Consider the following 12465-nt stretch of genomic DNA (forward strand, 5'->3'; position numbering starts at 1 on the left):
TAGGGATGAATAAACTTAATAAGGACATCCCTTTCCTTCTGTCTCTCCCCTCTTCAGGAAAGTTATTTATACATTTCATTTAAGGAAAATGTTTCAGAATATTTATGTGAATTTCTTATTCAGACCATTTTTAATGTTCCAGAACTTGGCCATTATTCAAAATGAATTTTTTTCTATAGAAATAATATGATAAAAATGAGTTAGGTTTCAATGGGAAAATGCATTTTAGTTTTTAATCTGAATTTCCTCAACTAAGGATATGTTAAAGAGGTATATGCCCATAACTTAGTTGACATTTGAATAAAGGGTTACTTATTTTTGTATTTTTATAAGACTGCATCTCCTTATATCAGTCTCTCTACTTGTTCTGTAATGTAGCACAAGAATTTTTCCAGGTGGGAAAAGAGGAATTGGTGTTAAAGGAGGAAGTCCTCTTCTGCTTCCTCTTCAGAACTCCTATGGCTCTTTTTTTTTCCTCTCTTCGTCTTATGCACTTTCTACTTTGTATTATTGTTATTGTATACTTTTACCCTCACATTAAAGAAATAAGCTCCTAGGTAGTAGGCTTAATTTTACACATCTCATAGTAGTAAACAGCAATATCTCTTGTACAAAGACTGTTTGTAATAAAAGTGTGTTTAATAAATCAGTGAAGATAGCATTTTGCCCTACCTGCTACCTAATATTTGATTTTTCTATATCTATAAAATATACCTTTAAATTTATTTTTTGTAACTACCTCTCCCTTCTCCAAATACACTGCAACCTTTTAGAATCTGAAAGGGAAGGGTCCCCAAACCATCTTTTTATTTATTCAAGAGTTATTTGAGTCCTGACAATGTGATGAGCATAGTTCTAGTTGCTGTATATATATCAGTGCTCCAAACAAAGTGCCTATTTCCATGGAGTTTAGAAAGACAGTAAATATGTATAATAAGTCATGTGAAAAATTCATGAAAAAATTATGCAGAATAAGCATCTAGAGATGGCTGAGAGACTTGCTTAGGTCTCACAGGTAGCAGATGAAGCAGTAATGGTACCTAGGTCTTTAGATCCTAACAGTATCCTTGAAATTAGTTTATTCTTCATTAATCTTAAACTGGGAGGTGGTAGAGACTATAATAGACATCCATTCCTATTCTTTTCTTTCATACTAATGTCTTTTTAAAAATCTATATATAGAATTTCATAGTCACTTGAATCTACTGATTTTTAAGTTATCAAGTTTTTCACATATCAAGAATAGTGGACTTTAAAAATCAATATGAAAACTTTTATGGATGGGAATTCCCTGGCGGTCCAGTGGTTAGGACTCCGGGCTTTCACTGCTGAGGGCACGGGTTGGATCCCTGATCAGAGATCGAAGATCCCACAAGTTGTGCTGCGTGGCCAAAGAAAAAGAACTTTTATGGAGACGATTTAAATCAATAAGAAAACATATTTCTTCTGCACTTAGTATCCCTCATGAAAAGATTGAGATGCATTTTTCTTAGTAAATTTTCACCGAACTTAGTTAAGATACAATGTGGCATAAGGGGACCTTGTGTCAGAAAATCACTTTTGTTTGAAATTTAATACCTTCTGTGATCTAACTTGTAACTTTCTGACTTTTCCTATAGTAAACCCTGTATTCTAGCATTTAGAAATTTTATGCTTGTCTACCAGTGCTATACTCCTTCTTCTCTTTTTTTCTTATACCAATTAGTTATTTTGGTCAAAATCCTTTCATATTCTTTCTGCATGCATTGTCTCCTTTAAACAGTTTTAGTACCTTTGATCTGTACTTTTGGTTTGGCACTTTGCACTGCTCTTTGATATCTTTTGTTTTCTAAAACCTTAATCTGAAACATTATTTAATTTTTCACCTGTTCATTTTAACCTGTTTTCATTTTTCCATGATTATTTCCTCTCTCTTTTTTTTTTTGTCTTCTCCCATTGGATTGAAAAATTGTAGATATTTTAACAGAAAATTTCATTGGGATGCAACTTTTTCTCTAGAAAGACTCATTGTCTGGACCATGGTTAAAGATAGGAGGACATAGTTTTTACCACTCTATAATATTGAATCACATGTGTCTATGACCAAACCATGCTGAAAAGTCCCCTTCCTAATGTATAACACTTATGCTTTCACTACTGCCTTTAAAAATAAAAGTTTAAAAAAAATTATTGTCTTTTTCTTAACTCCCTCCTATCATATAGATATTTAAGGTTAATATATAGCAAAATTTTTGAAAATTTTCAAATATTTACGGAGATTATTTTCAGTGTTCTGTGTCTATTTATATTTGAAATACTAGAAATCTGAAATGTTATTTCATATTAAACTGCATTAGCTTAATGGAAATTTAGAAAGAAGCATATTATTTCCCCCTAAATTTAACATTCAATATTAAATATATATTGATTAAATAGAGGATTTATGCCTGGTTGCTAGACAGGTGACTTTTAAAGATGGAACAATAGAGTTTCTGATGTTATGTTGGTTAAGAATTTTATTTCTGAAGTTTTAAAATCTTATTTCTGACAGCTAGATACTAAGCATGAGGGTAATTGTGTTCTAGGTTATTAGTAACTTTTATATCTATTTTAGTTATTACAGTGTTAGAAGTACTTTAGACTTGTGAAATAAATTTCACCTGATGTTAGTGATTTTTATATAATAATTATCAACTTTTTATCAGCAAACTGTAAAGAATTATATCTTTATACCTATTTGTAAGTAGCACTATGACAAGGGATGTCAAAACAAAACTTTTCCCCATCTCTTAAGAGTTGCTGTTTTCTAATTCTTTACATTTCTTTTAATTGAATCTGGTCTATGTTACTGTATCAGTGGTTCTCAGTGTATGGTCTGCAGCCCTCTCAAGTTCCCAGAAATCATTTCAGGATGTTCAAGAGGTCAAAAATGTTTTCATCACAATACTAATACGTTATTTGCCTTTTTACTGGGTTGATATTTGCACTGATGATACAAAAGCAATGGTAGGTAAAACTGCTGGCCTCTTAAGGCCATGGCACCAAATTGTGCTAGTATCATTGTAGTTATCACTGCCATATACTCACAGTTAAAAAAATAAAATGAAAGCCCAGTTTCACCTGAAGAATAATCTTGATAGAGCAATAAATATTAATTTTTTGAAATTTCCACTTTTGAATACATGTCCTTTTAATGTTATTGTGTGACAAAATGGGAAGTACACATAAAGCACTTATGCATATAAAAGTATGGTGGTGTTTGAGGGAAAAGCACTTGGGCTTTTTTGAGATGTGAGGTGAATAGTCCACTTTTTTTTTTCATGAAATGTCTTTTTTGCTGGAAAAATATAAAAGACAGACGTACTATGCCTGTCAAACTTGGGCATTTGGCAAATGTTCTCAGAAATGATCGAAGTGAGCCTATTACTTTAAGGGAAACAATCAACAGTATTTGTCACCAATGATAAAATTAAGCTTTCAAGCACAAACTAGAATTTTGGAAATTTTATTTGCCTGGGCTTGACAGCGTTCCAGTACTTAAAAACTTTTGTAATGAAACGAGTAGTGATATTAATGTTTTGATTTTGTGATATTGTAGTTTGATTTCGAATATGGTAAATATTAATCAATATAACCCTTATATGAAGTCCTTGGGAGCAGCACAGTACTTTATAGGTGTATAAAGGTGTCCTGAGAACAAAAGATTTAAGAACAGCTAATTTAGGTCCTCTACCAAAGTCAGAGGTTTCATGTCTAAGTATTAACCTCATAACCTCTCCCATCCACTACCCTTCCCCCATGAAATTAGAATAGAAAAGAATACATATGATTTCAGTAAGAAAAGAAAATAGACTATATATGATATGAATAATACATTCTTAAATTATTCTACAAATGTAATTTTCTCCTTTAAACTGTGGGCTTATCTATCCCATTGAAATTATTCAGGATTGCATTGTATTTATCATTGATTTTGATGTTAAAATATTTTTCTCTTCTCTTCCTTTTTCTTCTGTTTATTTCTCTTCCAACTTTCCTTTTCTCCTTTCATTCCTCCCTTTCTTCTCTTTTTGGTATTTGTTTTCTAGGTGGAGTCTTTCATTTTGGATCAGGATGATTTGGAAAATCCAATGCTGGAAACGGCTTCCAAGTTACTCTTGTCAGGTGCTGCTGATGGTGCAGACCTCAGGACAGTAGATCCAGAAACACAAGCTAGACTGGAAGCTTTACTAGAAGCTGCAGGTAAGTCTGCAAACTCTACATATATAATAAGCCTAATTTTCCAAAGTTCTATATAACTCTTAAAAACTCCAGTTATTATAAATGTATGATGTTGTATATTTAGTATAAGACTGTTCATAAAGGTTAATGGATTACTTTCTAGAGCACTACATGCAACATTTCATATAAGCATAGTTTCATTACCAGAATAAAGTTGACAGGTTGTTGTAAACCTTATAAACAGAGACTTCTTTTTTAATTTTATTTATTTTGGCTGCGTTGGGTCTCCGTTGCTCCGCGTGGGCTTTCTCTAGTTACGGCGAGCAGGGCTACTGTGTTGTGGTGTGTGGGCTCCTCATTGCGGTGGCTTCTCTTGTTGTGGAGCATGGGCTCTAGGTGTGCGGGCTTCAGTAGTTGTGGCACATGGGCTCAGTAGTTGTGGCTCACAGACTCTAGAGCACAGGCTCAGTAGTTGTGGTGCACAGGCTTAGTTGCTCCGTGGCATGTGGGATCTTCCTGGACCAGGGCTCGAACCTGTGTCCCCTGCATTGGCAGGCGGATTCTTAACCACTGCGCCACCAGGGAAGTCCAAACAGAGACTTCTTATACAGTTAGTTTTAATTAGTCCTGAATTCCATCTTTGCAAATTCACCTACTTTATAAAATGTATTTATACCCCCAAATTATAGTGCTTTCTCAGTCTTTCATAGAAATGCACAGAATGGTGAAAATTTTGAGTTGTTCTGCGTGCATGTTTTCTGCTGAAGTGATGCTCTCTGCCTTCTTGTTTCAGCACTCATCCTGTAAACAAGTGTCCTTTCCATGGTCTACTTAGTGCCACATTTTCCACATTTTTGTGCCTTTTGTTGGTGATTTCAAATGGCCTCCAAGTATAATGCTGAAGTGCTATCTAGTGTTACTAAATGTGAGAAGGCTGTGATGTGCCTTTTGTAGAATATATGTGTATTAGATAAGCCTCTTCAGCATGAGTTATAGTGCTGTTGGCTGTGAGTTCAATGTTAATAAATCAAGTATAATATATTAAATAAATTGTATTTACACAAAAACACACATAAAACAAGCTTATGTATTGACTGGTTAATGCAAATGCTGTGGCCAGAGACTTCCAGGCACCTAGCCCTGTATTTCCCCTTGGAGCAGTGGTTCAGTATTCATTAGTTCAGTGTTCCCAGTGACTTTACAGAACATAACTACCATGAATAATAAGAATTGACTGTGTATAATTCCCTCCACTTTTTTGTCACAGATTGTCTTTTAAAACCTTGTAAAGTGAATCATCATTATATTTTTGTAAAGTGGATCATCATTATATTGTCCTCACAGGAAGTGTTTTAATTAGAGTTTATATACATAACCAAGAGTAAGCATCATGATATGTAATATGCCTTAAATATAAGGGAACAGTAACTCTAAATCTCTGTGATCATTTAAAATAACCATATTTTCTTAACTTTCCTAAAGTGGACATAAATATATGGTGAACATTAATTGTTCATGGCTTGAGCACCCTGAACCAATGCTAGATTCTGTACATTCAATGCATATAAACTGATATTTCATTATAGCATAAAACTGACCTATTGCTGTTTGATAATTCTGTCAATAAATATCTCATAACACAGCATCTAAATATTTGAAGGACTCATGGTTAAGTTTGATTTCTATCCTGGGTAAAATTCTAGAATGGATTATTAAGGGAATCTTGACCAAATACAGATGAAAACATAGTAGGGGCACATGCAAGGTTCTTTCCTTGAGTATGGAAAACTGTACAGGGTAGCAGTGATATAATTTAGCATTTGCCTGAAATTTGATGTTGCTTTAGGAGTTTACCTGAGAGAAATGAGGATTGTGAAATTATTTGAAACCACGTCATAAGAGGAACAGGGAATGTTTCTCCTGAAGATGAGAAGAGTCAAGTTGAATATAAGAGGGATATTTGTTTTCTGTGGTTTGAAGAGGCAGAACCAGGCTTAAAGATGCTACATGAAGGTAGATTTCAGCTGAAAGGAGCTACTTTTGGAGGTAGAGTTCCTTTTTATAGGATGCTAATAGTTGCTTCATTTTTCTCCTTTCTGTGTTTATTCCCTTTTTTTTCCCGTTTTCTTTATAATAGCTAACAGTCAATCAAGGTGTCGGCTAAGCTGAGTTCTCATCTGTAGGCTGTAGAAGAAAATCCATTTCCAAGTTTATTATTGTTGGCAGCAGAATTTAATTCCTTGGAATTGTGGGACTGAGATCCTGATATTCGTACAGACTGTCAGCTGAAACTGCTCTCACCTCTTTGAGGCTGCCCACATTCCCCCCATCTTCACATCAGCATGGCATGTGGAATCCTTGTGCTTTGAATCTCTGATTTCCTTTTCTCCAACCAGCCAAAGAAATCTCTTTTGTCGTCCTGCAGTCATGTGATAAGGTCAGGCCCACCCAGATAGCCTTCTTATCTTCAGGTCAACTATGCCATATAGCATAACCTAATCATGGGGATAGAATCTATCAAATTCACAGTCCCAAAGATTATATAGAGTGTGTACACCAGAGCTGGGTAATCTTGGGAATATTTTAGAATTCCTAGTATACTAGTGATTGGACAAAAGCCTCTCCATTTCTTTGAGAACCCCCAAATGTCAGTCTTTTCTCTGTGGCTGTTTAATTTCTTGAGAGACACATCTGCCTGTTTTTTTTTGTTTGTTTGTTTGTTTTTTAAATGGCACAACTTTTTTTTTTTTTTTAACTTTGGGTTTATTTTTTTTTTAATTAATTAATTTATTTATTTTTTTTTAATTTATGGCTGTGTTGGGTCTTCGTTTCTGTGCGAGGGCTTTCTCTAGTTGTGGCAAGTGGGGGCCACTCTTCATCGCGGTGCGTGGGCCTCTCACTATCACGCCCTCTCTTATTGCAGAGCACAGGCTCCAGACGCGCAGGCTCGGTAATCGTGGCTCACGGGCCAATTTGCTCCGCGGCATGTGGGATCTTCCCAGACCAGGGCTCGAACCCTTGTCCCCTGCATTGGCAGGCAGATTCTCAACCACTGTGCCACCAGGGAAGCCCCTAACTTTAGGTTTATTTATTTATTTATTTATGGCTGCGTTGGGTCTTCGTTTCTGTGCGAGGGCTTTCTCTAGTTGTGGCAAGTGGGGGCCACTCTTCATCGCGGTGCACGGGCCTCTCACTGTCGCGGCCTCTCTTGTTGCGGAGCACAGGCTCCAGACATGCAGGCTCAGTAATTGTGGCTCACGGGCCTAGTTGCTCCGCGGCATGTGGGATCTTCCCAGACCAGGGCTCGAACCCGTGTCCCCTGCATTGGCAGGCAGATTCTCAACCACTGTGCCACCAGGGAAGCCCCATCTGCCTGTTTTTGTCTAGTGAATTATAAATGCTGGCTGCCAGCATTTTGGGAGCTGAGAGTAGAAAAGGGGCTAAGGATCTCACTGTTTATCATGCATATGTTCACTTAATCCTCATTTTCAATTTAGTATTATCTCTTCCTCATCTATACCCAATATCTTCTAGCCCAGGGTCTTTCTGGTTTAGTCTCCTTAGAGAATAATTATCTGGCTTTGCAGTTTGGGATGGAGTCTTAAATGTCTGACTGCTCCTCACAGGTGTTCAGCCAGTCTCTCTGTTTTCCAACCCAAGCCTCACCCCTGAACCTGGAACCTGTATATAACTCCTGAGTCCTATTGGGCTGATCACTTTGTTTCTCACTGATTTCTATATTTCTGCTTATTCTGTTCTGCTAAGTCAGTTAATCTCCTCTTTACTATGTCTTCATGAATATTAGCTTTGATTTACAAATTTCTTCTAGTTTTATCACAGATGGAGTTCCTGTTGTATTTTAGTTCTCCTTTGAGTAAGTTCTGAGAAGAAAAAGGGGGGAAATAATTGTCTTAAAATCATCTTGAAATCAGAAATCTAGATAATCATTTGATACACCTTTTCTCTGAAATTATATGGTTCTGTTCAATTGATTAAATGTCATAACTTGGAAAGAATAATTTGGTCATCGTGTATCTTTTCTGTTACTGATCTTCACTGATTAATATCTAATAATTGAATAAGACTAGTAAAAAAGATCACCATAATCCAGAGTAGCTAGATAAATTAATTTCCAATCACTGTTTATTTATTTGAAAGGTTACTATGTATTTCTTAGGTTACTTCCTAGATATTTTTACTAAAATAGTTACCTTTACTTATGAAGATATGAGAAGTTCATAAAAATTTAATATGGAATATTTTATTTTAAATGTTATTTTTTTTTAAAACAGAGATTACTTTCTTCTGATCTGGACGTATCCTCTTGTTTAGTTCTTTTTTGTCACTGACAAATAGTTGTTACATAGCCAATCTGAGTTGGCTAAAATATTGGAGCTAATTCTCTCATGTGAGAATGCATCTGTGATATTGGTCTCAATAATGTTAGGATACTTAACTAACCACAGATATCTTATTGAATAAATACTACTATAGCACGTTCAGACTACAGTTGGCTTTTAATATTAGTGGCACAAATTATGCAGTAGGTATCAGTCTTACCAGATTAAGACTGCTTTTATTTATCCTTTGTACATCTTGATTGTAGCAGACACTAAATTTGACTGCTCTGAACATTTGTTATATCTAAATATCTAAAATCAGAAATGCTTTTTGCCATAGTTATTCCATAAGATGTAATATTTCATATCTTGGATTTGTCAGAAGGAAAAGCAAATGCGTATAAAGTTTTTTTAAAATAAACTTCAAACACGAACTTACATGATATTATTGAGTCCTTCCACTATTAAAAGAAATCTGTACAGATATGTTTATTATCACTTGGGAGATCTTTTTGGTCTTTGTCTTAGTTAAATAGTTTGTTTTAAAACCTCTAATAGTGTTTCTTAAACCTTAATTGCGTTTGAATCACTTGGGGATCTTTTTTAAAAATGCAGGTTATTGGGCTTCCCTGGTGGCGCAGTGGTTGAGAGTCTGCCTGCTAATGCAGGGGGCGCGGGTTCGAGCCCTGGTCTGGGAGGATCCCACATGCCGCGGAGCGGCTGGGCCCGTGGGCCACGACTGCTGAGCCTGCGCGTCTGGAGCCTGTGCCCCGCGGCGGGGGGGGCCGCGGTGGTGAGGGGCCCGCGCACCGCGATGAAGAGCGGTCCCCGCACCGCGATGAAGAGTGGCCCCCGCTTGCCACAACTGGAGAAAGCCCTCGCACGAACCGAAGACCCATCACAGCCAAAAATAAATAAATAAATAAATAAAGTAGCTATTAAAAAAAATTAAAAAAAAATGCAGGTTATTGATCAGTAAATTTTAGGGTCTCAGATTCTGCATTTCTAACAAGCTCCCAAGTGACAGTAATGCTTCTATCAGTAGTTCATGAACCACATGTTGAGTAGTGGGGTTCTGTAATATCCATTATAACATTAGATGTTTTATCTTCAAGTTAGAGCAAAGGTTCTTAATCCTGGCTGTGCATCAGAATCTCCTTAGAGCCTTTAAAGTATGTAGATCCCTAGGCCTTCCTTTTACTTACTGAATTATATCTTTAGATATAGGAGAGTTCAGCATCTGTACTTTTGAAAGGCTCCACTGATGGGCAGCCTGGATTAAGCAGCACTGAGTTTAGAATAATAAAGGTTAGAGATCAGCTTGCTTTATAGTGATATGTAGAATAGCAACAAGTTGTGTTTCATGTACATGGTAACTAACCATTTCTGCTTTTGAAATTTAAAAAAAATTTGTCTATTCTGAATATTTTTTAGATATGGTGTTTTTAGACATGATTTTGGGTGTATGTAGTAAATTGTAGTCATAATTTGAAGCAAATAAGTACTCATAGATAGGTTATCTTTTATATAACCTATAATGTCTTATATGGCCATTTTTTTGGTCACAAGTGGTAGTAGCCCAACTAAACATTCTTAAACGAAAATGGGCATTTACCAAAGGCATAGGGATGGTGCTGGCTTCTGGCACTACTAGTGTCAATGAGTCAAATATAACTTTATCAGAACTGTCTCCTTCCTATTTCTCTGCTCTCCTCTCCTCTATGTTGACTTATTTTGGGTAGTCTTTTTCTCTTTGTGGTGATAAAAGTGACCAAATAGCTCATGACTCACAATTTAGCAACCTTTGAGCATAGGTTCTTCTTGCAAACGTACGGCAGAAGTCTGAGTGAGGACACCCGATTGTCCCAGCATAGACCAACGACCCATTTCTAGAACCAGAGAGTCACAGAGTTGAGCACTTATGGACCACATGGAAGGAATAAGACTAATAGAAAACTGGAGAACAGTGATTTCCCAGAAGATTCTGGCCAGGCAATATATATGTCCAGTATATCATTTGGAGTTTAACATAAATAGAGTTAAGTAACTTGAATTTTGCTTTGTTTCTCCTTTTGGGTATATCCGAATTGGTGTGAAAATAATATAATAGGAATAGGCAAATTATCTACGGCTGATGGTAAAGCCTTTGCAGATCCTGAAGTGCTTCGGAGGTTGACATCATCTGTTAGTTGTGCGTTGGATGAAGCTGCTGCTGCACTTACCCGTATGAGAGCTGAAAGCACAGCAAATGCAGGGCAGTCGGACAAGTAAGTGTGTTTCCACCGTGATCGGTATAAAAACATTTTCTTAAAAATAATTAAAATAGCTAACATTTACTGAGCATGTATTTTGTGCCTGGCACTATGCTAACCACTTTACCTGTGATATCTTACTTATACTCACGAAAAGCCTTAGGCATGGATTTTGTTTTTATTCCCATTTTACTCATGAAAAGCTGAAAAGAAGCAACTTAAGATTGAATAGGTAACAAGTAGCAGAGGCAGGACACCAGTGTCTGACTACAAGGCTGACTTCTTAGCCAATATGTTATAAAAGACCTTTTGCTTATTTAGATTTTGTTTTCTTTTAATGTTTTGGTGACAAAGAAGTAAATGATTTCTAATTAGTCATGCCATTTTCTACTTCATGTGCATAGTTCTGACCATTTTAAAGGGCAGGGTTTTTATTTGTTTATTTGTTTTATGAATGTTCAAAAACGTCAAAGATCTAGTTTCTGTAACTTGAATGTAAGTGAGTTCCAGGGATGTTATTTTTATTTGTCCTATAATTCCTTTTATATAATATTTCACGATTAGTAAGAACTCAGTAAATATTTTCTGACTTGGCGTTTAAAGTTTTTCTGATGATGTTATGCAATAAAAAACAATCACACCATCTTGTATATAAAACAATTATGGATAGTATAATGAAAAATACAATGCCAAGGAAGCAGCTGGAAAAGAACCATTAATACATGTTACTGTCTTCACCCTTCAGAGACTTCTTTTTTTTTCCTTTAACTGAAAAGAAGCCATTAAAGCAATTTTATTTACAGTTGACTCATGAACAACACAGGTCTGCACTGCACAGGTCCACTTATACACAGGTTTTTATTCTTTCTTTTCTTCTTTCTTTTTTTTTTTTCTTTTGTCCATGCCACGTGGCTTGTGGATCTCAGTTTCCCGACCAGGGATTAAACCCAGGCCACGGCAGTGAAAGCCAAATTCTAACCACTAGACTACCAGCGAACTCCCAGCACAGGTTTTTTTCAGTGGTGAATACTACATTGCTGCACAGCCTGTGGTTGGTTGAATCCATGGATGCAGAAACGTGGATATAGAGATATGGAGGAACTGCATTTATGGAGGGCAGACTGATTAAGTTATTTGCAGATTTTCAGCTGAGTGGAGTGTGGTTACCCCTAACCCCCGTGTTGTTCAAGGGTCAACTGTATTTTAGCAGTTACCTTTAAATAGTTGAAAAAATGAGAATACTCTTTTATATATGAGTTTAGAGAATAAAAAATAGCATTCAAGAATTGTCTTTTATATAATAGTGTTTTTATGCAACATCTTTTATTATTAACAAGAGTGTGAATTTGCTGTTTCTCTTAACTCTGTGTTTGTCTTCATTCATCTAAGTTTTCTGTTTTTATTAGTTTATTTTACCATCCTTCTCATAGATTGACTCTCCTTCTTTAGTTAACTTCCAGTTCTATTCCTTAGTTAACGTTGAGTTTTTCTAGCCTACGATATTATTGATATTCTCCAGATATTTTTTAATGTGCCTTCTGGGACTGGCAAGACACCTTGAAGAGTATATTAAAGCTAGTTCAAGCAGGAAATAGAATAGAAAAATAAAGAGTCATAGATTCTTTGGCACTGACACTACTAAAAGTGATCAGCAAAACACTAGACCATGTTTG

The 12465-nt window shown here is 36.0% G+C and overlaps 1 protein-coding gene across 19 annotated transcripts in view; it reads left to right on the forward strand.

Annotated features, from left to right (window-relative positions):
- ANKRD17 (ankyrin repeat domain 17) overlaps positions 1-12465 on the forward strand; it is a 250560-nt gene that overhangs the window by 71013 nt on the left and 167082 nt on the right. For all 19 annotated transcript variants that reach the window (XR_014243983.1, XM_082390034.1, XM_082390051.1 and 16 more), the window contains exons 2-3: positions 4068-4221; positions 10651-10807. Coding sequence is in view for 18 of the 19 variants with exons in the window: in XM_082390034.1 (XP_082246160.1) it covers positions 4068-4221; positions 10651-10807 (311 nt within the window). In the remaining variant the exon portion in view is untranslated. The remainder of the gene's footprint in view (positions 1-4067; positions 4222-10650; positions 10808-12465) is intronic.

The sequence above is a fragment of the Balaenoptera borealis genome (genome assembly GCF_965194805.1).
Source record: "Balaenoptera borealis genome assembly, chromosome: 4".
Lineage (NCBI taxonomy): Eukaryota > Metazoa > Chordata > Mammalia > Artiodactyla > Balaenopteridae > Balaenoptera > Balaenoptera borealis.